Here is a 24,657-nt window from a genome sequence, read left to right on the forward strand (position 1 = left end):
CTCCCCATGTGACCAGGAGGTCTCTTCCCTTTGCCCCCAGGTGCGCTCCTGGCTATGTGGGGAACCCCAGCCTGGGGCAGCCCTGTAGAGGTGAGTGCCATGGAAGCGAGTGGCAGCTGGGTCTGGGGGCGTGGGTCCCTGGGGCGAGACTGGGGTTCGGGGCCCAGCACCAGGGCTGTCGGGAAGGAAGTCGTGCAAAATCCCCAGCACCCAAAATCCAACCCCATGCAGTTCCCTCGGGGTTATGGGGCCCGGTGCCTGGGGATGGGCTCCCCTGGGGGGTCCGATTGTGGGGGAGATGGAAGGAACCCCAGCCTGGGGGAGCTCATCATGGATTCTGGTGCCCCACCCTGGGGGCAAGGCAGAGCTGGCAGTTACCCATGGAGCAAGAGGGTGCTGGGCTCAGAGCCTCTCCATTGCTTGGCCCCCAGGCGACCAGGCTCAGGAGTAACAGCTCTTCTCTTCTGCCTCCTTGCTCTAGAGCTCAACAGAAACTGCAGCTGTGACCCACAAGGCAGCGTGAGCAGGCAGTGTGATGCCAGCGGGCAGTGCCAGTGTAAGGTGAGAGAATAGCTCCCTGCTAGCAAGTTCCTCTGCCATGTGTGGGGCTCACCCACAGGCCTGCCAGGGACCCGCCGGGGAACCTAGCTCCATTCCTCCGCAGTCGCCACCCCTGGCGCGTCTCCCTGGGGGCAGGGAGGGCTCTCAGGATGCCACAGGCTGACGCTCCCAGCTGCTGCTCTAACACAAGGTGAACTGAGCCAGGGACACACAATGCTGGTGGAGCTGGGACAAGAACCCAGGAGTCTTGGGCCAAGCCCCCTGCTCTAATCTCTTCCCCACTCCCCTCCTAGATCCAGGAATCCTCACTGCTCTAACCACTAGACCCCACTGTCATGGATCCAGAGGATCGGTGCTACAGACCCAGCTTTGGAACAGTCTCTAGGAGGAACCGTTCGGTGGGCTAGACCCCCCCCCAGGGGTCTCACTCTTCCTCCAGGGCAGGGCCCGCTGCCTGACCACCTCCTAGACTGGACTTCTGGGGCTGCAGCCCCCCTGCCTCACACTGGGAGCTCTGTGCCGCGAGTCCCACTGAGCCAGACTCCCGTGGAGACTTGTGCGCTGTGCAGGGATTAACACCCCTCAGCCAGCGCTGTCACATCAGTCGGGTTTATTCAGCAGCTGGAGCCCAGCATAGGAAGCCCCAGGTTAGCCCAGAGACCTGAAGGTGAAAGCACAGCCCATGCTGGTCAGCCCAGCCCAGGGCCCAGCCAGGGGAACAGTGAACCCATGTTCAGGCTCCATCTGTCTCTCTGCCTGACCTCCTCCTTGGTCAGTTCTAGATGAGAGCCCCGACTCCTTCCAGCAGGCGCCTCTGGTCACCACCTCACCCCTCTCCAGTCCTTTGTTCTCCAGCTGTTGCTTAGCTCCTCTGCAGAGAGGTGGGAAATCCATCTCCCTCTGGACCATTGGTTCCTCGGGGTCAATGTTCTGGGACTGGGTTGGCCGTTGGCTTCTCACATACTCCATTGATGTAGAATCGGCCTTGGCCAATCCTTTTTAATGACCAGGCCCAGCTCAGTCAGCCTAGCGATGCTCCTACCTGTGTTCCAGCCTGCCCTGAGAGCCCTTCCTCCCCTCTGGGAAATACAGGGGAAACTGAGGCACGCATAGGCGCCATACAAATCTTACAGAAAAGTCTCACTTTGTCACACCTACTCCCTGTTCTTGTTAACATCCTGTGCTAAGTGTAACTGGCTCTCCTGTGTCTGACGCTGAGCTGCCCTCAGTTCCCCAGAGCCGCGCTGGGAACCAAATTCCCGAACTGACTTGTTCTTTGCACCTCACTCCGAGCTCTGGCCTGTGCCTGCCCCGTGCTGCTGACAGCTGTCACTGGGCTGCCCCAGCTGTTGGGTAGCTGGCCTATGCCCACGTGCATTGAGCCTGCACCCTCTGCCTGGCCCCGATCTTCACCACTTTGTGCCTGAACGTGGGAACTTCCTGCCTGTCCCTGACACGGGGGAGGGGAGCAGGGTCCCTGGGGGAGAGGATTCCTCTGCAGCTGCCCCAGGATTCTGCTCCACTTACCGTTTCATTCCCGTGCTCCTGGCCCAGTTCATTGCTTGGGGAATTCCAGCCCTGGGGAACAGGATGGGGTTGGTTGGACCCCCAGCAGTTGGGGTCACTCAACCATCTCCCTGGCTGTTGGGCCGTCTCCTCAGCCCCTCATCTGTCCCATTCCCTTGCAGCCCCACGTGGAGGGTCCCTCCTGCAGCAGCTGCCGTGCCAACCATTTCCACCTGAGCGCCGAGAACCGCGAGGGTTGTCTGCCCTGCTTCTGCATGGGTGTGACCCAGCAGTGCACCAGCTCCTCCTACTACCGGGGCCTGGTAAGAGCCCATCTCCCCCAGCCTCCTGGTCCAGTCCCACGGGGTGCCTGGTTCATAGGGGTCCCTAGTTGGATTCACGTCCCCCGGTGTCTGTTCCCGGCAGGTCACTAGCCCCTTCCTCCCGGGCAACTTCCAGAACTTCGCCCTGGTGAACCGCCAGCACAGCACCCGCATCGTGACCGGCTTCGCCGTGGAGCTGTCAGCCGAGGGGCCGCAGCTCTCCTTCGGGCGCTTCGGCCAACTGGGCCAGGAGTCCTACTACTGGCAGCTGCCAGAGCCCTACCAAGGAGACAAGGTATGGCCCTGCCCGTCTCCCTGCCCCACCATGGCTGGAGAATGGTTGAGGGGCCCTCTGGGGCCAGGCCACATGGCGTGTGTCTGTGCGAGAGCTCTGCATGCCCGGGGCTGGCACTCTGAATGCCATCGTGCCCGGCAGCTCCTGAGGCCCTGGGCTCCTGCACTGGACCAGTGATGCACCTGGCTTTTCTCCAGCTGTGCCGAGCAGTGGGTCTCATAGGGCTTTACAGAGGGCAGTACTGTCAGCCCTGTGTTGCAGATGGGGAAACCGAGGCACAGGCCTGCGCTGTTGTGTCTCCTGGGCCACTGTCATCAGCGTGTGATCCCTGAACCTATGAGCTTCCCCCTCAGCCCCATGTGGAGGCCAGAGCCCCATCTTGCCGGGCCCAGCAGGGCCAAGCCCAGGCAGGGGATAGCACTGGCTCTAACGGGCCCTGTTCCTCAGGCAGCCCTGAGGTGAGCAGTGCCATCGCCCCTTGGAGACCCCCTAGGCCTCCACCTCACACTGATCCCTGCAGCTGGATCCTGCTGGAACAGACCCAGCTGCGCCGACAGCCCAGGGAAGGTGACCCATCCCCTGGAGATTGCAGCTGAAGGGGGCATGAGCTCTGTCAGGAGCCTGCGGGGCTGTGGCTCTGTCTCTGGGAAGGGGATCTGCCCCATGAAGGCAGGGTTGCCTAGTGGATAGGGGCTGAGGTGGGTCTCAGGAGACTGAGGCTCAGTTTCTCTGGCCTCTTGTGTGACCTTGGGCAAGTCACTTACCAGCTCTGTGGCTTTGCTCTCTGCAGCCTGGGGCTGTGCCACCTACTCCCAGCAGGAGCCCACTCTAGGGCGTCGATACGAGCAAAGTCCCGGCTCCCTGGTGGCCTCCGTGGGTCTGTCTACACTGTGCACTAACCCCAGGCGCTGACTCAGATTTGAGCCCAAGCCCCTCCTCCATCCACATAGGAATCAGGCAGATTCAGATGTGCAAGCCCACAAACCCTGGCTCCTAGGACCCTGCTGGGCATTTGGTCAGAGCCTGGGTCCAGCCGCGACTTGGCTCCAAGTGTGCTCACAACTCGAGCTGCAGCCCTGAGGCAGGGACGTGTTTGCACGGGGCCAGCCATCATAAGCCCAGCTTTCCAACGAGTCCACAAGCACAGGTCCCAGGCGTGGGTTTCCATGCAGTGGAGACACCCCGTGGCCTGGTGCCCAAGCAGGCAAATCGGCACCGGCACTCAGTAGATGTGCTCGCCGTGCGGTGATGTCCCAGGATCACAGGACAGCGTCGTGTCTGGAATGGACTGTACTTACTCCAGACACCCCTTCCCCATGGGGGGCAGCACTGGGCCATGGCAAGGGGGGCAGAGCTAGGGGCTGCATTCCACACCCACTGCTCCCCCTGGCTGGGCGTTTGTTCTAGATCAGCTCTGCCCCCCCCTTCCCTTGAGCCCCAGCAGGTGGAAGGAGAGGATGACTCTGCCCTTACGGGGGGAAAGGGCCCAATTCACTGTCTGTGACCAGGGGAATTTGTTCCTTCTCTGGGCGCCAGCTGTGTGCCGGGAGTGCTAGCCAGGAGCGCCAGCCATTTGTCAGGCGTGCCCGCCGTGTGCCAGGAGCACCAGCCATTTGTCAGGAGTGCCTGCCGTGTGCCAGGAGTGCACCTGTGTGCCGGCAGTGCCTGCTGTGTGCCAGGAGTGCACCTGTGTGCCGGCAGTGCCCGCTGTCTGCCAGGAGTGCACCTGTGTGCTGGCAGTGCCCGCCGTGTGCCAGGAGCGCCAGCCATTTGTCAGGAGTGCCCGCTGTGTGCCAGGAGCACCAGCCATTTGTCAGGAGTGCCCGCCGTGTGCCAGGAGTGCACCTGTGTGCCGGCAGTGCCCGCCGTGTGCCTGGAGCACAGTCCCACATGGGTCCTGTCCCTGCCCCGGGCTCACAGGCACATTCAGCACAGATTGTGCCGCATGCAGACAGGGCACGCAGGGGATTGCTGGGAGGAGGGCGTCTGGTTCGCGAGTTGGAGGGTGCGGATGAGAGCGGGAGGCGAGTGCACAGGCAGGGTGAGAAGAAGGAATGGCAGGAAGGCTGGGGGCTTGGCAGTGAGAGGAGAAGCTGGAGAGGGCTGTGGAAGAGCCGTGGGACAGGAGGAGCCAGGTTCACACTCTGCAACGGCTTTGAGGAGCAGCTGTCCAGCTGAGCCAGACGGGGAGGGGGGCAGATAGCGTGCCGACCGTCTGTCCCCAGTTCCTGGGCCCCAGGAGTGGGGAGTGCTCTGTCCTGACCCTTCCTGTCTGTTGGCCCCATGCTGGGGCAGGCTGCCTTGCCTGGGGGTTTGCTCAGCCCTGCAGTGGAGTGTCCATGGCAAACCACGCCCACGAGGCTCTGCTGCCTCACTCCCAGCCCGGCTCGCGGTCAGTACCAGGCCAACAGCTGCTGGGCGGGCGGGGGCGGCTCGGTTATTCAGCCATCTGGAAGGGATTTCCTGCGCGTGGGCGGTTTGGCTGGGCCGCGCTAGGTGCAGGTGGGCTCCTGGCACTGCTCACTTGTCCTCAGTAACCCCGCTCTCTCCTCTCCCTCCCGCCTGCTTCCTCCGTTAAACAGAGAGAAACCTACTTTGCTCGGATGCGCCGTGCGCACAAGGTACTAGGCACGGGCACCGCACGGCGGGGGCGTGAGCATGGAGTGCACTGTGGGGCTGCCAATCTAACCCGCAGGCACGGGCCTGGGGCAGCCAAGCTCTTGGCTCCCAAGGGTCCTGGAGTCCATTGGCCTGGAGCATATGGCCCTCCTGGATAACCTGGCAAATGGTCATCCACTTGCTGGGGGAAGGGGTTTGACTTACCTACCTGCCAGGGGAGGGGCTCGCCTGTGGGGGGCGTGGCTTACTCACCTTTATGGGAAGGGGGCATGGCTTACCTGCCTGCTGGGGAAGGGGTGTGGCTTATCTCAGCCCCTCTCCCCCATCTTTGGGACAGAGCTAATGACATGGAATTTGCATGTTACTAAGCCCCTGGGGGCATTCGGCCAACCCCAGTGCTGGATTGTCCTGTCAGGAGGCCTTGCCAATGGGAGGGGAAGGGGCATGGCAGGTTCTGTTGTGGCCAGGATAGCCAGGCCAGGGTGGACTGTGCCCATGCCTTTGCCTGGTGCTTGGCAGAGTAGCACCTGGGGTCTCTAACACCCCATGAATACTCTGCCCGGCACCCACAGTCATGGGAGCCCCCCAAGCGGTGCCCATTAGGACCCTCATGGCACTGTGCCCTGCTCACCACCGTGGGCAAGGGAGTCAGCATGTCCCTTTCCCCTCTGAGTGGCCCCCGCCAATGCCCTCTCCTGGCCTGGGCATGGTTGAGCCTGGCACTGGGTCCCCAGTGTTCATGGGGGGGACATGCCCAGGGTAACGGGTTCTGGGTGGCATTTTTGAGAACCTGGTAGCTTATAGCGATGACAGTGTGGCTCTGAGTGGAAACTCCCCTCCTCTCCCCAGGCCAGTGCGCAGGGGCAGTGCCACAGGGACTCACCCACGTAGCTGCTCATGGAGCTGGAGCATCAGGGGCGGCTCTACAAATTTGGCCGCCCCAAGCAGTCATGCCCGGGAGGCGCCCCCGAGCCTCGGGAGCAGCGGACCTCCCACGGGCATGACTGCGGAGGGTCCGCTGGTCGCGCGGCTCGGCTGGACCTCCCGCAGCTGCGGGCGGTTCGCTGGTCCGGCGGCTCCGGTTGAGCTGCCGCAGGCATGCCTGCGGGAGGTCCAGCCGAGCCGCGGGACCCGCGAACCGTCCGCAGTCATGCCTGCGGGTGGTCCACCGGAGCCGCCGGCCGAGCGTCCCCTCCGCAGTCATGCCTGCGGCAGGTCCGCTGCTCCCGCGGCTCCGGTGGACCTCCCGCAGGCATGACTACGGCAGGTCCGCCAGCCCAGCCTGCCGCCCCCCCGGGAAAGGGCCGCCCCAGGCGGGTGCTTGCCCCGCTGGGCTCTGGAGCCGGCCCTGTGGAGCATGCAGTGTGTGGTGACCCTGGCCTGTGGCACTGGGTGGGTGAAGGGTGTGAGGGCTGCTCACGCCCCCTGGCTGGGAGGGCCAGTGGGTTCACGGCCCTCTTGTGCCTCCCATCAGAATGGCACATCCCTTACGGAGGAGCAGCTGCGGAAGGCGGTGGCCTCGGGTAGGATCCTGGGCTCTGGAGGGGGCAGCCACAGGGCCAAACGAGTGGCTAAGGTAATGGGGGGCATTGGCATGGGCATGCTCTGCAGTGATTGGCAGGTCAGAATCCCTGCTTGGACTCTGGGGGGCTAGAACTCAGAGGGGCTGGGACTAGGGAAGGATCTAGGAGGCTTTGCATTATGCTCTCATGCAGCATTTTTCTGTGCTGCCTGTGCCCACCAATCTGCCAACCCTGCCCCACTCCCTGATCCAGGCCAGCCGCCAGTGCCCTGCCCCACCCCCATGCCAGCCAATGCCTAGCCTACCCTGCTGCCCTCCATGGCAGCCAGCGCCCAGCCCATTGCAAGCAAGCACCCAGCCCTACTCGGCTCCCTGCCATGTGCTGTGTGTTTGGCCCCATGCTGGTGACTCTCTCTGTGACCCATGCGCTGGTTTGGGGTCCAGCTGGCCAAGGCCTACTCTGCACCCCCCTTTGGCATCGTGATGGGAGGTGCCCTGGTGCCATTTGCTGGTTCCGCAGAATCTAACTGTTGCACGGCAGCAGGGCGCGGCAGCCCCAGTGCATGGGGGCCGTGCGGAGATGATGCTGCCCCCACAACCGGAGCCTTGGGCTTCTCCCCAGCTCAGTAGTGGGAACAACAGGGCAAAGGCAGCCAGGCCATGGCCCTGCCCTACTGAGGCCAGGTGTCCCAGGCTGGCTATTGCCCTGTGGCATGGAGGTCGCCCCTAGACTGCCAGGTGCCTGGCTGTGCTCCGAGGAGACGTCCTGCCAGCGGCTGCTGCAGGCCACCCGAGCGGGGCCCTGCCCCTGAGGTGCCCGCTGCTGGCTGCCTCCAGGGGGCGCTGTTTGGAGAAGGCCCAGCATCCCTGGCATGTGGTTTCGGTACCGCGCTACCCCAGGCTGGGGCGTGGGTGAGTGGGGTCAGTGCTGTCCTGGCATAGTGTGTGTGGGATCAGCGCTGCTCCGTCCCGGCATTGTGCATGGGCAGCACTTCCCCATCCTGCTGTGGAGTGGTGGTGGGGCTGGCACTGTGCCTGGTGTGGTGTGTGGGGTTGGTGCTGTGCTTGGTGTGGTGTGTGGGGTTGGTACTGCGCCCAGCAGGGTGTGTGGGGCTGGCACAATGCCTGGTGTGGTGTGTGGGGTTGGTACTGCGCCCAGCAGGGTGTGTGGGGCTGGCACAATGCCTGGTGTGGTGTGTGGAGTTGGTACTGCGCCCAGCAGGGTGTGTGGGGCTGGCACCGTGCCTGGTGTGGTGTGTGGAGTTGGTACTGCGCCCAGCAGGGTGTGTGGGGCTGGCACCGTGCCTGGTGTGGTGTGTGGGTTTGGTGCTGTGCCTGGTGTGGTGTGTGGGGTTGGTACTGCGCCCAGCGGGGTGTGTGGGGCTGGCACAATGCCTGGTGTGGTGTGTGGAGTTGGTACTGCGCCCAGCAGGGTGTGTGGGGCTGGCACCGTGCCTGGTGTGGTGTGTGGGTTTGGTGCTGTGCCTGGTGTGGTGTGTGGGGTTGGTACTGCGCCCAGCGGGGTGTGTGGGGCTGGCACCGTGCCTGGTGTGGTGTGTGGGGTTGGTACTGCGCCCAGCGGGGTGTGTGGGGCTGGCACCGTGCCTGGTGTGGTGTGTGGGGTTGGTGCTGTGCTTGGTGTGGTGTGTGGGGTTGGTACTGCGCCCAGCATGGTGTGTGGGGCTGGCACAATGCCTGGTGTGGTGTGTGGGGTTGGTACTGCGCCCAGCGGGGTGTGTGGGGCTGGCACCGTGCCTGGTGTGGTGTGTGGGGTTGGTGCTGTGCTTGGTGTGGTGTGTGGGGTTGGTACTGCGCCCAGCAGGGTGTGTGGGGCTGGCACAATGCCTGGTGTGGTGTGTGGGGTTGGTACTGTGCCCAGCAGGGTGTGTGGGGCTGGCACCGTGCCTGGTGTGGTGTGTGGGGTTGGTACTGCGCCCAGCGGGGTGTGTGGGGTTGGTGCTGTGCTTGGTGTGTGTGGGGTTGGCACCATGCCTGGCATGGTGTGTGGGATTGGCAGCATGCCCAGTGTGGTATGTGGGGTTGGTGCTGTGCCTGGCGTGATTTGTGGGGTTGGCAGTGTGCCCAGCATGGTGTGTGGGGATGGCACCACCCGGCGTGGTCACTCCCTGGCTCTCCCTGTCCATCCCCTCCCCGCCCTCAGGCTGACGAAGTGCAGTGGAGGGTGGATGCTGAGATCTGGGAGCTGCTCTCTGGCATTGCCATGGGGCAGGTGGCCTCTCCACACAGCACTGCGGCCCCCATGGGTAGGGCCGCCCCAAGGCCCTGGCCCCAGCCAGCAGGCCTGCAAGGCCCCCCCACTGCCCGGCTGGCTCCCAGCCGCCCTGCTCGCCCTGTCCTGGCCGCATCGCCCCAGTCCTCCTCCTCCTCCTCCTCCTCGAAAGCGTCTTCAGCCCCTGCTTCCCTGGCTGCGCCGGGTTCGCCCCTGGCACCACGGGCCCTGCAGGTACAGCCACGGCTGTGTGTGACGCTGCTCCCGGGCCCTGGATGCCCCTCCCCTGACTCTTCCCAAGCCCTGGCTCCCTGGCTCCCCCCCCCCCCCCCGTTAGTGTGCGCCTCAGCCGTTCTCCCTGGCGTGGGGACTCCCTCCCGCCCTCCTGCCACCCTCCCCCTGCCTTTGCTGCCCTCCCCCACCCTCCCCCCACCTTCACTGTCCTCCCCCTGCCCTCCCCCCACCTTCACTGTCCTCCCCTTGCCCTCCCCCCACCTTCACTGTCCTCCCCTTGCCCTCCCCCCACCTTCACTGTCCTCCCTCTGCCCTCCCCCCACCTTCACTGTCCTCCCCTTGCCCTCCCCCCACTTTCACTGTCCTCCCTCTGCCCTCCCCCCACCTTCACTGTCCTCCCTCTGCCCTCCCCCCACCTTCACTGTCCTCCCCTTGCCCTCCCCCCACCTTCACTGTCCTCCCTCTGCCCTCCCCCCACCTTCACTGTCCTCCCCTTGCCCTCCCCCACCTTCACTGTCCTCCCCTTGCCCTCCCCCACCCTCCCCCTGCCTTCGCCACCCTCCCCCAGCCTTTGCTGCCCTCCCCCACCCTCTCCCCACCTTCACTGTCCTCCCTCTGCCCTCCCCCCACCTTCACTGTCCTCCCCTTGCCCTCCCCCCCACCTTCACTGTCCTCCCTCTGCCTCCCCCCACCTTCACTGTCCTCCCTCTGCCCTCCCCCCCACCTTCACTGTCCTCCCCTTGCCCTCCCCCCACCTTCACTGTCCTCCCCCTGCCCTCCCCCCACCTTCACTGTCCTCCCTCTGCCCTCCCCCCACCTTCACTGTCCTCCCTCTGCCCTCCCCCCACCTTCACTGTCCTCCCCTTGCCCTCCCCCCACCTTCACTGTCCTCCCTCTGCCCTCCCCCCACCTTCACTGTCCTCCCTCTTCCCTTCCCCCACCTTCACTGTCCTCCCCTTGCCCTCCCCCCACCCTCCCCCTGCCTTCGCCACCCTCCCCCTGCCTTTGCTGCCCTCCCCCACCCTCTCCCCACCTTCCCTGTCCTCCCTCTGCCCTCCCCCCACCTTCACTGTCCTCCCCTTGCCCTCCCCCCACCTTCACTGTCCTCCCTCTGCCCTCCCCCCACCTTCACTGTCCTCCCTCTGCCCTCCCCCCCACCTTCACTGTCCTCCCCTTGCCCTCCCCCCACCGTGACTGTCCTCCCCCTGCCCTCCCCCCACCTTCACTGTCCTCCCTCTGCCCTCCCCCCACCTTCACTGTCCTCCCTCTGCCCTCCCCCCACCTTCACTGTCCTCCCCTTGCCCTCCCCCCACCTTCACTGTCCTCCCCTTGCCCTCCCCCCACCCTCCCCCTGCCTTCGCCACCCTCCCCCTGCCTTTGCTGCCCTCCCCCACCCTCTCCCCACCTTCACTGTCCTCCCTCTGCCCTCCCCCCACCCTCCCCCTGCCTTCGCCACCCTCCCTCTGCCTTTGCTGCCCTCCCCCTGTCCTCACTACCCTCCCTGCACCCTCTTGCTGCCATCCCCCCACCTTTGCCACCCTGCTGAGAAGCCATGGCAGAGCCGCTGGCTTTCCAAACCCCTCCCAGGGCAGCCCTGGGCCGGGCAAGGCAGCACTGGTGCCCAAGGGGATGCCACATGCATGGAGTGGCCCCGGGTTGGGCCGTGAAGCTGTTTAAACAGTGTCTGCGAATGGCCTCAGTCCTTGGCTCTGCTGCCCCTGTGCGAGGCCCCTCCAGCAGACCAGCGGTCTAACCCCACCCCAGCCATCTCCGGGGTCTGTAGTGTCTGTGCTCTGCAGTGCTGTCCCGGGCCCATGCTTTGCCCCCGCACACACTGACTGAGCCCTCCCTTGGTCTCTTGTGTTGCTAAAGCCCCAGTGGGAAGCATTGCCCAGACCTCGCTTCCAGGAGTCCAGCAACCTCCTCTCCCAGGGCCACAGGCTTGCTGCTGCGGCTGAGATGGTACCGGAGGCCAGGGCGTGCCCACCTGCATGGCCTGGGCGGGAGGGGATTGGCTCCGTGGCAGGGAACAAAATGGCCCCGCTGTCCCCGGGGGTGGCACTGCATGTCCTGAGGGATTGCATCTGATACCTGCAGTAGCGCTCCCTGGCCCCTGTTCGGAGGGCAGCTGTCTGTCCAGGGTACTGCGGGCCAGACGCCGATCTCGCTCCCCCGGTGGGGCTCTGCCAGGGTGAAAGCACTTGGGAACGAGAGCAGATTCTGGCTTCGTTTGCCAACTGGATACTACAGCACAGCAGCTCCCCTGGCCAGCCCTTCCCAGCTAAGCAGACCTTGCATAGTAGCATGCCGAGGCCTGGGCTGGAGCACCACTGCAGTGGAGCCTGAGAGCCGGATTCAGAGCTGATGTAGATGGTGAAAGCCCAGCACTTTCACCCCACTGACCCAGCCCGTGCATGGGCCTTCCTGCCCATTGCCGTGCCCTGGGATTCTGTCCTGCTTGGGGGTGACGGAGCCTGGCCTGGCTCGGGGCGGTGGAGGTGCTGTCGGGAATTGTGTGGTTTGCTGGTGAAGTCCTTGAACTCTGTCTGTGTGTGTGTGCAGGTGGCTGCAGCAGCACAGTCGTCCCTAATGAGTCTGTTCTGGCTCCCTGCGGCCAGGAACAGCCGGCGCTCCCCGTTGGTCAACCGCAGACGGACAATGGGGGACGGGGGTTTCCTAGCTGTGTTCCCTAGGTGATCCTGCTCCTGGAGGGGATGGGTTAGACCCTCTCCAGGGAGACCCCTGGGGAGACTTCAGCCCCCCAGCATCTTACCCAGGGTCACCTGCCCCGACAGTGACCAAGAGGAGCTCTCCCGCGCAGGCTGCCAGGCATGTCTCCTGTGGTGAGGCTGCCCCTGCGCCCCCAGCTGAGCACAGCTCCAGGCTGCAATGCCCAATCAGGCCGCATTTTTCCTGGTGAATAGAAAATTCCACCCATCTGGGAAAACAGCCCCTTGCAACAGGCCTCTGCTGGCTCCAGCTTTCCTGCCACGCCTCTAGGTCCCGCTTCATGGCAGGCGCAGTCTCCAGCATGGCCGGGGGAGCTCCGGAAAGCAGGGGCATGGGTGTGCTCTAGCCTGGCACTGCTGGAGCCTTGGGTACAATCTTAGCTTGGCTCACAAGTGTGATAACTCTACGGGGTCTCGTCCTTGGCCCTAGAGGCCCCTTCTCCTTCATTGCATGGTGATAGGTTTCAGTGGTCGCCGGGTTAGTCTGTATCAGCAAAAACAGTGAGGAGTCCTTGTGGCACCTTAGAGACTAACACATTTATTTGGGCACAAGCTTTCGTGGGCTAGAACCCACTTCATCAGATGCATGGAGTGGAAAATACAGGAGCAGGTATAAATACATGAAAGGATGGGGGTTGCTTTACCAAGTGTAAGGTCAGTCTAACAAGATAAATCAATTAACAGCAGGATACCAAGGGAGGCAAAATAACTTTTGAAGTGGTACGAGAGTGGCCCATTACAGACAGTTGACAAGAAGGTGTGAGTAACAGTAGGGAGAAATTAGTACTGGGGAAATTAAGTTTAGGTTTTGTAATGACCCAACCACTCCCAGTCTTTATTCAGGCTTAATCTGATGGTATCTAGTTTGCAAATTAATTCCAGTTCTGCAGCTTCACGTTGGAGTCTGTTTTTGAAGTTTTTTTGTGGAAGAATTGCCACCGCTGTTAATTGATTTATCTTGTTAGACCTGGGGTCGGCAACCTTTCAGAAGCGCTGCACCAAGTCTTCATTCATTCAGTCTAATTTAAGGTTTCGTGTGCCAGTCATACATTTTAATGTTCTTAGAAGGTCTCTTTCTATAAGTCTATAATATATAACTAAACTATTGTTGTATGTAAAGTAAATAAGGTTTTTAAAATGTTTAAGAAGCTTCATTTAAAATTAAATAAAATGCAGAGTCCCCCCGGACTGGTGGCCAGGACCCGGGTGAGAGTGCCACTGAAAATCAGCTCGCGTGCCGCCTTCGGCACCCATGCCATAAGTTGCCTACCCCTGTGTTAGGCTGACCTCACACTCGGTAAAGCAACCCCCACCATTTCATGTATTTATACCTGCTCATGTATTTTCCACTCCATGCATCTGATGAAGTGAGTTCTAGCCCACGAAAGCTTGTGGCCAAATACATTTGTTAGTCTCTAAGTTGCCACAAGGACTCCTGGTTTTTTCTCCCCCATTGTTAGTCTGCACGCGGGAAGCCAGCAGGGGGCGCTGCAGGTGGGGTGGAAGGGCATCAGCAGGGCTGCACTGCAAAGGTTGTGCCCTTGCCCGTGGGTACCACTGCCTCACAGCCTGGGCGTGGATTAGAAGGAGTGATGCAGAGCAGGAGCGAGGGCTGCCACCCCCAGGACGCCTGGGAAGTAGCACACCGCTCCTGCCTCACCCATGGCCTTTCCCACGGGGCACAGCTTGTGGTGCCATCTCAGTGCCATGCTCGTGCTTTGTGTGGCTCCCCCTCTGCTCTCCTGCAGCCGGCCAGGTGGGGACGCTCAGCTGTGCCCCCTTTGTGACACGGTGCCATGTGCCCATCTCTCTCCTCTCCCAGTATTCTCTCGTCTACAAGGGTTTCTCTCTGCTTCCTGAAAGTGTTTTCTACTGGCAGCTCCCCGGCGCCTTCCTAGGGGACAAGGTAACTGCACTCTGTGCTGGGGAGGGGAAGCACCACTGGCAGCAGCCACTTTGATCTAGATCCAGAATGGGGGTGCTGGGATCTGGGGTCTGGCTAATCCCTTGTCCTCGAGCGCTGGGTTGTGTGGCTGAGCAGAGTTCCTGTTGCAGCCTGCTCCGAAGCCTACGGCAGAGTGGCCCTGGGGAGCCCCCTGCCTTGATACCCCGTGCTATTCGCCACCCGGGTTGTGTGCCTTCGCTGGGTCTGTTCTGCACAGGCCCTGCTTGTCGGAGCCTGCAGTCCTGCGGGAGGGCCTGGCCTCCTCTGGGGAGGAAGTGGCTCTGGGAGCTCTGGGCTTTGCCTTGAGGGCTCCAAGGAGGAGCGTCGCACCCTCCAGAGCTGTAGATCACCAAGAAGTCCCCTTCATTTCATCGGCTCCAAGGCCAGGAGGGACCATTGTGATCATCCAGCCCAGAGGGTCCCAAACTCTGCCCTGAGGCCTCCCCATGCGGTGGCATTTGACGCTGCAGCCACTGTTAGCACGTGAGGAAAATTCGTTACCTGAATGATTACAGACCTATAAACTCCAACCCTGTAAATAAACCACATGATGGTCCCGCTCACACCTTGTCAAGGCAGAAACGGAGCAGCACTGCCCAGCCCAATCCCTGGGGGGCCGATACTCCAGGGGGCCTGATTGCCTTGGATTGCGGGGTGGGACTGGCCGGGAACCCTCCAGCCTCCTCCAGCTGCCCCGGGAGCTGCCACCTCTTGGGGCCAGCGCCTTCTCCTCGCCCTCTGCTTAGCAGCTCCACTTCTCTGTCTGCCACCTGCCGGAGGCCCCGCTGGCCCTGGGCAAGGCCATCTCTGGGCACCACTCTGCCAGCGGGGGGGCTGGCGGCCAACTCCAGGTGCACGACTCCTCATTGCTGTCCACTTCCCAGTCAGACATGGGTGCCCTGTTGGTGAGAGAGGAGCTGCTCGGGGGGGTGACTCGAGCTGTTCAGGGGGCAGCTGAACCTTTACGTTGTGCCCCCACTACCAACATACACATTGGGGGGGGATGCCCCCAGCCTCTGCCTGTGGTTGCATCAGTGGCGTAGCCCACCCTTGGGGTGCATCTCTCCGTTTGGGAAGCCATGATCTAGCCTGACCCCTGGATAGACAGGCCAAAGACCTGCCCCACAGCAATTGTCTGTTAGAGAAAGAGCCAGGCTGGATTTCAGACGGTCAGAGCTGGAGAATCCACCAGGAAATGGTTCCGAGGGTTAATTACCCTCACACATGTGCTCCCACTGCTGGACTGAGGAGCCTGTTGGTAAATCTTTGTTCCCCATGCAAGTCCCTACAGCCTGCGGTCGAGGCCCTCGGAGCCGTCTCTTTGTCAGGCTAAGGAGATGGAGCTCCCTGGGTCGATCGCTATCGGGCAGGTTTTTGATCCTTCCCCCTGCCCTGCCCCTCTCCTCGTCCCTAGTGCCCCCCTCCTGGACTGACCAAACCAGCCCCAGGGTGGACTCACTTGAGGGACCCTTGGCCTGGCCGGTGGCACAAAGCCCCACCCTGCATGGCCAGGCCAGGGCACCACAGTCAGAGCTAAGGTGCTGCAGCCTGCGCTGTTCCTTTGCTTTCTCAGGTTGGCTCCTACGGTGGGCGGCTGCGCTACACCCTCTCCTACAGCTCTGGGGGGAGGAGTGCCCCGCTGCCTGATGCCGACGTGCAGATCACGGTAAGGGGGCTGCCTGAGATGGGGGGGGCCTTCCTGGAACAGGACAGTGAGGGGCCTGTGGGGCACCAGGGCTGTCTGGGATGGGAAGGGAGCTGCCAGGGACAGTGGGAGGGCGGGGGGGCTGTCTGGGGGCAGGGCTGGAAGAGCAGGGGTCTGCGATTGAGGGGCATGCGGAGAGCTGGGGGAAGGGAGGCTGGGATAGAGGGCAGGGAACACAAGCCAGAACAGGGAAAGGTCAAGGTAACGATGCTGCCTTTGGTGGGACACTCCTGAGAGTATCAGTTCAGGACAAATTACTTAGAGCAGGGCAGTCACAGCCCAAGGCTGGGGTTTCTCCACTTCTAAGGCCTGGTCTACACTAAGAAGGGAGGTCGAACTAGGGTACGCAAAGTCAGCTACGTGAATAGCGTAGCTGAATTCGAAGTACCCTAGTTCGACCTACTCACCCGTCCAGACGCGGCGGGGTCGCACTCCGCGGCTCCCCCGTCGACTCCGCCACCGCCGTTTGCAGTGGTGGAGTACCGGAGTCGACCGCAGCGCTTCCGGAGTTCGAACTATCGCGTCTAGATCAGACGCGATAGTTCGAACTCCGAGAAGTCAAACTCACCGCGTCGACCCGGAAGGTAAGTGTAAACCTACCCTAAGGCATCACCGAACCAGCCAGCCAGAGGGGACTTTGGTTTTACCCCACTGGCTAACCACAAATCACACAAGCAATTCCCTTAGACACTCCAGTTTCTCAGTATCACCACCAGTGCCACTCGTCCTGGGGATGAATGGTTATGAAAACCAACACCCCAGTAAAATGAAAAAGGTTCTCTCGATCCCAAAGAAACAAGCCCCAGACCCAGGTCAATATACAAATCAGATCTTGCCCACAAATCACGCTGTTGCCAATCCTTTAGAATCTAAAATCTAAAGGTTTATTCATAAAAAGAAAGATGTAGAGCAGAGCTAGAATTGGTTAAATGGAATCAATTACATACAATAATGGCAAAGTTCTTGGTTCAGGCTTGTAGCAGTGATGGAATAAACTGCAGGTTCAAATCAAGTCTCTGGAGTACATCCCCCGCTGGGATGGGTCATCCAGTCCTTTGTTCAGAGCTTCAGTTTGTAGCAAGGTTCCTCCAGAGGCAAGAAGAAGGATTGAAGACAAAATGGAGCAGTTTTCAGGGCCTTTTGTATTCTCTGCCTGTGGAAGGACACCCCTCTGTTCTTACTGTGGAAAATCCCAGCAGCAAGATGGAGTCTGGAGTCACATGGGCAAATCACATGTCCATGCATGACTCAGTGTGCAGGCCTATGCCATTATTTACAAGTTAGTTTGAAAGTTCACAGGAAAAGTCAGATTTGGATTGTCGTCTCCCAAAGTGCATTGTCAGTTAAGTGTTTCTTGATTGGGCACTTACTGAGAATAGGAGTACTTGTGGCACCTTAGAGACTAACAAATTTATTTGAGCATAGTCCTTTCTCAAGAAACTGAACAAATGCTTTGCTGAGGCTACTTGGAATCAAATACAACTACAAAATGACACACACATACAGACAGCATAATCTTAACCAGCAAATCATAACCGTTCCCTAGACAGCTCACATGACAACCTCTGTACAATACTTGTTGCAAATATATAACAGTGGTTGCAACAATGATCTCTACAGTCAGGGTTTATGTCAATAACGTCACAGATGGGTTCGATGTGTTGAAGTGAGCAGGGCCTGGTGACATGCAGCCTGGGGCATGGAGGGAGCTAGCTGAAGCCAGCTGGGAACCGTTAGTGGCTATCTTGGAGAAGTGCCCGAGGACAGGTGAGGTCCCCGAGGACTGGAGAGGCGCAGCCTGGTACCTACCTTTGGAAAGGGGAACAGAAAGGACCTGGGGAATTACAGCCCAGGCAGCCTGACTTCAGTACCCAGAGAGATACTGGAACAAATGATTCAGAACCAATCTGTGAGCACCTCGATAAGGAACAGCCAGCATTGATCTATCAAGAACAAATCATGGCAAAGCAGCCTAATTTCCTTCTCTGAGAGGGCACTGGCCTAGTGGCTGGGGGAGCTGTAGGTGTGGCATGTCTCGAGTTCGCTAAGGGAAAGGCAGGGCAGGGTGCAATTTCACATGCCAGTCTCATAAGCAAACTAGGGAAAGGAGCTAGAGGAAACTACTCTAAGGTGAGTGCTTTAGAAAGGGGCAGTGGTGCCCCTGGCACAAAGACGGGCCCTTGAATCTGCCCCCACAGGGAGGGGGCTACATGGGGGGAGGTGTCCAAGCAGGCTGGGTGAGGAGAGGCCAGCACCTGCGGGGGGCGCTCACAGCACAAGGGCCCGGTAGGTGAGTGGAAGGGGGGTGGCATCTGATGGAGGAAGAGTATCAGAACAGGTCTGGGATGGACTGGCACGGCGTGTGCAGGGAGTGCCCTGCCAACCTGGAGGAGAGGGGGTGCAGAGCCCAGCCTGGGGATCTGACCAGCCTCCTCCCCTTGCTGTCTATGCAGGGCAACGACATCACGCTGGTGGCGTACCAGCCTGAGCTGCTGCCGCGCGACCGTCGGAGCTTCGAGATCATCCTCCGGGAGGTGAGGGCATGGCTAGCAGGGTGTACAACCCCCCCGGCCCTGCCTTGCCAGCGCGGTACCGCACCCTGCCCCCCCCAGGCCTGCCTTGCCAGCGCGGTACCGCCCCCCCCAGGCCTGCCTTGCCAGCGCGGTACTGCACCCTGCCCCCCCCAGCCTGCCTTGCCAGCGCGGTACCTTGCCCTGCCCCCCCAGGCCTGCCTTGCCAGCGCGGTACCGTGCCCTGCCCCCCCCAGGCCCTGCCTTGCCAGCGCGGTACCGCACCCTGCCCCCCCCAGGCCTGCCTTGCCAGCGCGGTACCGTGCCCTGCCCCCCCAGGCCTGCCTTGCCAGCGCGGTACCGCACCCTGCCCCCCCCCAGGCCCTGCCTTGCCAGCGCGGTACCGCACCCTGCCCCCCCCCAGGCCCTGCCTTCCCAGCATGGTACCGCCCTAGCCCCCCCCCCGCCCTGCCTTCCCAGCATGGTACCGCCCTAGCCCCTCCCCCCCCGCCCTGCCTTGCCAGCGTGGTACCGCCCCAGCCCCCTCCCACCTTGCCAGGGTTGTACTGCCCCTGCCCCCCAGTCCCCACCTTGCCAGGGTGGTACCGCACCTACCTCACTGGCATGGTATCATCCCCGCCCCACCGCCTCCAGCATGGTACTTGCCTCCACCCCCATCCAGCCCCACCTGCCAGCATGGTACTGGTCCTGCCCCTGCCCTCACCTCTCTGGCATGCTACTGCCCCCATCCAGCACCTGCCTCAGCCCTGCCCCCACCCCTGCCTTGCCCTCGCCCCCGCCTCGCCAGCATGGGCCACCCCTGCCTCATCTCCAACCCGACCCTGCCTCCCGGGCATTGTACTGCGCTGGCCCCCACCTCGCCTCACCCCAACCCTTGCCTTGCCCCCACTCCCGCCTTCTCCTCACGAGCATCACACCACCCTCGACCTTGCCCCTCTGGAACGTACCACCTCACACCCCCGCCTCCTAACATTGTCCCCCTTCCCCCTGTCCCAGTGCACCCCTGCTCCGGTCTGAGCCCCCCGCCCTAGGGGCACTGGCGTCAGCGACACACTGACCGGTCCCTGGGGCTAGTGGGGCTCCTGGGCTCCCCTGGACTGAAGCCACTGGCACCCCTATGTCAAGCCCACCCTGTGCCAGGAGGGGGCATGTCCCGAGGGGCTGGGCTGGGCTGCCCTCCGGCTCCACGGGGTCAGGCTCTCGTCTGAGCTGGGTTCAGTCTCCATTCGTGCCATGGCAGAGTCTCTGCCCAGAGCTCTCTCCACCCCCTGCTGCATGAATCCAGGGAAGCCTGGCTGAGCCAAGGTCTGTGGTGCCAGCACATGGGCTTCCCTGCTGGGTGGCCCCGCTGCCCTTGCCTCAGAGCTCGGTGGGCTTCTGGCCAGGCGTGACTCTGCCCCTCTCCCCCACAGCAATACTGGAAGCGGCCCGACGGGCAGCATGCCACCCGGGAGCACCTGATGATGGCACTGGCCGACCTGGATGAGATCCTCATCCGTGCCACCTACTCCTCCGACATGGTGTCGGCCAGCATTGCTGGCGTCAGCATGGAGACCGCCGTGCCCACCTACAGCAGCCTGCCGCTGGCGCCTGAGGTGGAGGAGTGCCGCTGCCCACCTGGGTACCAAGGCCTCTCCTGCCAGGTGAGGGGGCCCCTTGCCAACCCACGTCCCCGGGCTTGGGGCCTGGCAGCTGTGCCTGCTCTGGAGGCGAGGCCCCGGCCGGCTGTACTGCAGGGTGATGCTGTGTCTCTCCCCTGCAGGACTGTGCTGCTGGCTACACTCGCACGGGGGGTGGCCTGTACCTCGGGCACTGCGAGCTGTGTGAGTGCAATGGCCACTCGGACTCCTGCCACCCGGAGACGGGGGCCTGCTCGGTGAGTGACCAGTGTGGTGCGCACGGGGCCTGCCCGCCGGCTGGAGCAGCCTTTCCACCCCACCTCGTGGAAGCAGCCACTCCTATTCCTTCTGGAGTCCCCCTTGCCACTGTCGCAGCCAGGTGGATGCCGCAACGTGGGCTGAGAGAAGGGCTGAGACTGCCTCTGGTCCCCCTGGACCTGCCTGCGCTGAGCCAGAGCCCCTGGCTTCCTGGGCCTGCACTCTGTGACTTGGGGAGGGTCCCCATCTACCCCCTGCCTCCTGCCCCACCCTAGAGGAGGCAAGCCCCTTGCTGCGACCCCTCCTCCCCCAGCGGGTGGGTGTGTAGCTAGCCCTGGTGCGCACAGCACGGTGAGCTCCGTCCCTCTCCCCAGAACTGCTTACACAACGCGGCCGGGGAGTTCTGCGAGCAGTGTGCCCCTGGCTACTACGGCGATGCCACCGCCGGGACCCCCGAGGACTGCCAGCCTTGCGCCTGCCCACGCTCGGAGCCTGAGAACCAGTGAGTAGCTGACGCCAGCGGATGGGGTTGGGGGTTAGAGTGTAGCAGCCCATGGCACACGTGGGGTTAACACGACTGAGGTCACCCCCCCCCCATTTGGCATCTCCATCTCTGGGTGTTAACGCTGGGGCTCAGCCCCTGCCAGCAAGGGGCCAGGCCTGGCCTGGGCAGGGCGGAGGTGGAGGTGGAGCGAGGATGTATAGAGGAGGTGCCAGGCACAGGCTGCCCTATTGCCAGCCAGGTCTGTCGGCGTCTCAGCACCAGCCCTACTGCTGCTGCCAGCCAATGTTTCCTGGCAGATCCCCCAAGATCCGGAATGGGGGTGATCCCGAGGGCTCTGTGGTTCACTCAGCCTTGTGTGTCTGACAGCTCGGGGGGTATACAGTGGGGCCAGGGCCACTCTTCCTAGGGCAGGGGGCAGGGGGCGCTGCCCCCAGGGTGGCTGAGCGGGGGTGGGGAGGGGGTACTGTTCCCGGAATGGCTGAGCGGGGGCAGGGGGCGCTGTTCCCAGGGTGACTGAGCGTGGGTGGGGAGGGGGTGCTGCTCCCGGGGTGGCTGAGCGGGGGTGGGGCGCTGTTCCCGGGGTGACTGAGCGGGGGTGGGGCGCTGTTTCTACAGGGGTTCCGGTGTGGTGGAGGCAGGGGGTGTTGTTCCCGGGGTGACAGCGGAGGTGGGGCGCTGTTCCCGGGGTGACTGAGCGGGGGTGGGGCGCTGTTTCTACAGGGGTTCCGGTGTGGCGGAGGCAGGGGGCGCAGTTCCTGGGGTGGGTGGGGGCGCTGTTCCCGGGGTGACTGAGCGGGGGTGGGGTGCTGTTTCTACGGTGGTTCCGGTGTGGTGGAGGCAGGGGGCGCAGTTCCTGGGGTGGGTGGGGGTGCTGTTCCCGGGGTGACTGACCGGGGGTGGGGCGCTGTTTCTACAGGGGTTCCGGTGTGGTGGAGGCAGGGGGCGCTGTTCCCGGGGTGACAGCGGAGGTGGGGCGCTGTTCCCGGGGTGACTGAGCGGGGGTGGGGCGCTGTTTCTACAGGGGTTCCGGTGTGGTGGAGGCAGGGGGTGTTGTTCCCAGGGTGACAGCGGAGGTGGGGCGCTGTTCCCGGGGTGACTGAGCGGGGGTGGGGCGCTGTTCCTGGGGTGACTGGCGGTGGGGCGCTGTTTCTACGGAGGTTCCGGTGTGGTGGAGGCAGGGGGCGCTGTTCCTGGGGTGGGTGGGGGCGCTGTTCCCGGGGTGACAGCGGGGGTGGGGCGCTGTTTCTACGGAGGTTCCGGTGTGGTGGAGGCAGGGGGCGCTGTTCCTGGGGTGGGTGGGGGCGCTGTTCCCGGGGTGACTGAGCGGGGGTGGGGCGCTGTTCCTGGGGTGCCTGACTGGCGGTGGGGCGCTGTTTCTACGGAGGTTCCGGTGTGGCGGAGGCAGGGGGCGCTGGGGTGGGGGCGCTGTTCCCGGGGTGACAGCGGGGGTGGGGCGCTGTTTCTATGGAGGTTCCGGTGTGGTGGAGGCAGGGGGCGCTGTTCCTGGGGTGGGTGGGGGCGCTGTTCCTGGCGGGCACTCAGGTCTCTCTCTCCCTGCAGGTTCTCGCGGACGTGTGAGAGCCTGGGGGCAGGCGGCTATCGGTGCTCGGCCTGCGAGCCCGGCTACACCGGCCAGTACTGTGAGCAGTAAGTCTTTCCCCTAGGGGGGCCACCCACCCCGTTTTCCCCCAGTCTGGGTTTTGGCTTGTGTATCCCGGTGCCCTTTGACAAGCTCCCCCCCCCAACCATCCATTTTTTAAAATCTGGGGTGGGGGGGAAGAGGCAGAGCAGGGGCGGGGCCTTGGGGAAGGAGGCGGAGAAGGGTCGGGGCTTGGGGGAGGAGATGGAGAAGGGGCGGGGCTTGGTGGAGAAGGGGAGGAGCTTGGTGGAGAAGGGGTGGGGGCTTGGCAGAGGAAGCGGAGAAGGGGCAGGGTTTGAGGGAAGAGGCGGAGAAGGGGCGGGGTTTGGGGGAAGAGGTGGAGAAGGGGCGGGGCTTGGGGAAGAGGTGGAGAAGGGGCGGGGTTTGGGGGAAGAGGCGGAAAAGGGGCGGGGCTTGGGGGAAGAGGTGGAGAAGGGGCGGGGTTTGGGGGAAGAGGCAGAAAAGGGGCGGGGCTTGGGAAGAGGTGGAGAAGGGGCGGGGCTTGTGGGAGGCGTGGAGAAGGCGCTGGGCTTGGGGGAAGAGGCGGAGAAGGGGCGGGGCTTGGGAAGAGGCGGAGAAGGGGTGGGGCTTTGCAGAGGACGTGGGGAAGGGGCGGGGCTTGGTGGAAGAGGCAGAAAAGGGGCGGGGCTTGGCCGAGGAGGGGGGGAAGGGGCGGGGTTTGGGGGAAGAGGTGAAGAAGGGGCGGGGTTGGGGGGAGGCGGAGAAGGGCGGGGTTTGGGGGAAGAGGCGAAGAAAGATCGGGGTTTGGGGAAGAGGCGGAGAAGGGGCGGGGCTTGGGGAAGAGGCAGAGAAGGGGCGGGGCTTGGCAGAGGAGGTGGGGAAGGGGCGGGGTTTGGGGGAAGAGGCGGAGAAGGGGCGGGGTTTGGGGGAAGAGGCGAAGAAAGGCCAGGGTTTGGGGAAGAGGCGGAGAAGGGGCGGGGCTTGGGGAAGAGGCAGAGAAGGGGCGGGGCTTGGCAGAGGAGGTGGGGAAGGGGCGGGGTTTGGGGGAAGAGGTGAAGAAGGGGCGGGGTTTGGGGGAAGAGGCGGAGAAGGGCGGGGTTTGGGGGAAGAGGCGGAGAAGGGGCGGGGCTTGGGGGAGGAGGCGGAGAAGGGGCGGGGTTTGGGGGAAGAGGCGGAGAAGGGCGGGGTTTGGGGAAGAGGCGGAGAAGGGGCGGGGCTTGGGGAAGAGGCAGAGAAGGGGCGGGGCTTGGCAGAGGAGGTGGGGAAGGGGTGGGGTTTGGGGGAAGAGGCGGAGAAGGGGCGGGGCTTGGGGAAGAGGCGAAGAAGGGGCGGGGTTTGGGGGGAAGAGGCAGAGCAGGGGCGGGGTTTGGGGGAAGAGGTGGGGAAAGGGCGGGGCTTGGGGAAGAGGCGGAGAAGGGGCGGGGCTTGGGGAAGAGGCGGAGTAGGGGCGGGGCTTGGGGAAGAGGCGGAGTAGGGGGCAGGGCTGCAAAGGAAGAGGCGGGGCAGGGCCTTGGGGGTTTGGTTTCCAGCCATTAGAAAAATGGCAGCTGTTGTCCCCTAAGCTCCCAGCTGCCCTGGGTCGGGGCTCAGCCCATGGAGCCTGGCCCCGGGGGGGCTGTTTGCTCCTCAGTCCCCACCTGCGGCTCTGAGGCACCGCGGGCACCAGGCTTTCTTAGGGTGACCCGGTGTCCGGTTTTGGACCCTGTTAAGAGTCTGGTTGGTGGTGCTGCAGCCTAAGGCAGGCTAGTCCCTACCTGTCCTGGGGCACCACGCTGCTTTTGGAAGCGGCCAGCAGCTACGGCTCTGGGAGGGGGCGGCATGGGGCTCTGCGCGCTGCCCCTGCCCCAAGCGCCTCCCACTTAGGAGCCAGACCCCTGGCCGCTTCCGGGGCGCAGCACGGAGCCAGGAGCGGCAGGCAGCCTGCCTTAGCCCCACTGCGCCATTGACTGGGAGCCGCTCGAGGTAAGCCCCAAGCCCTAGCCCTGAGCCCCTTCCTGCCCCCCTAACCCCTCATCCCCAGCCCCATCCCAGGGCCCGCCCCCCCAGCCCTGAGCCTGTACCCCTTCCTGCACCCCCAGCCCTGAGCTCCCCAAACCCTGAGCCCCTTCCTGCACCCCAAAACCCTCATCCCTGGCCCCACCCCAGAGCCCACACCCCCAGCCCTGAGCCTGTACCCCTTCCTGCACCCCCAGCCCTGAGCTCCCCAAACCCAGAGCCCCTTCCTGCACCCCAAAACCCTCATCCCCAGCCCCATCCCAGGGCCTGCCCCCCCAGCCCTGAGCCTGTACCCCTTCCTGCACCCCCAGCCCTGAGCTCCCCAAACCCAGAGCCCCTTCCTGCACCCCAAAACCCTCATCCCCAGCCCCATCCCAGGGCCCGCCCCCCCAGCCCTGAGCCTGTACCCCTTCCTGCACCCCCAGCCCTGAGCTCCCCAAACCCAGAGCCCCTTCCTGCACCCCAAAACCCTCATCCCCG

The 24,657-nt window shown here is 63.2% G+C and overlaps 1 protein-coding gene across 5 annotated transcripts in view; it reads left to right on the forward strand.

The window, feature by feature from the left end:
* HSPG2 (heparan sulfate proteoglycan 2) overlaps positions 1–24,657 on the forward strand; it is a 147,424-nt gene that overhangs the window by 47,096 nt on the left and 75,671 nt on the right. For all 5 annotated transcript variants that reach the window (XM_044996294.1, XM_044996296.1, XM_044996298.1 and 2 more), the window contains 10 exons: positions 41–90; positions 482–561; positions 2,250–2,390; positions 2,494–2,685; positions 15,538–15,630; positions 18,123–18,203; positions 19,613–19,843; positions 19,963–20,076; positions 20,452–20,579; positions 22,143–22,229. In XM_044996294.1, the coding sequence (XP_044852229.1) occupies positions 41–90; positions 482–561; positions 2,250–2,390; positions 2,494–2,685; positions 15,538–15,630; positions 18,123–18,203; positions 19,613–19,843; positions 19,963–20,076; positions 20,452–20,579; positions 22,143–22,229 (1,197 nt within the window). The remainder of the gene's footprint in view (positions 1–40; positions 91–481; positions 562–2,249; positions 2,391–2,493; positions 2,686–15,537; positions 15,631–18,122; positions 18,204–19,612; positions 19,844–19,962; positions 20,077–20,451; positions 20,580–22,142; positions 22,230–24,657) is intronic.

The sequence above is a fragment of the Mauremys mutica genome, chromosome 21 (genome assembly GCF_020497125.1).
Source record: "Mauremys mutica isolate MM-2020 ecotype Southern chromosome 21, ASM2049712v1, whole genome shotgun sequence".
In the NCBI taxonomy this organism is placed as follows: domain Eukaryota; kingdom Metazoa; phylum Chordata; order Testudines; family Geoemydidae; genus Mauremys; species Mauremys mutica.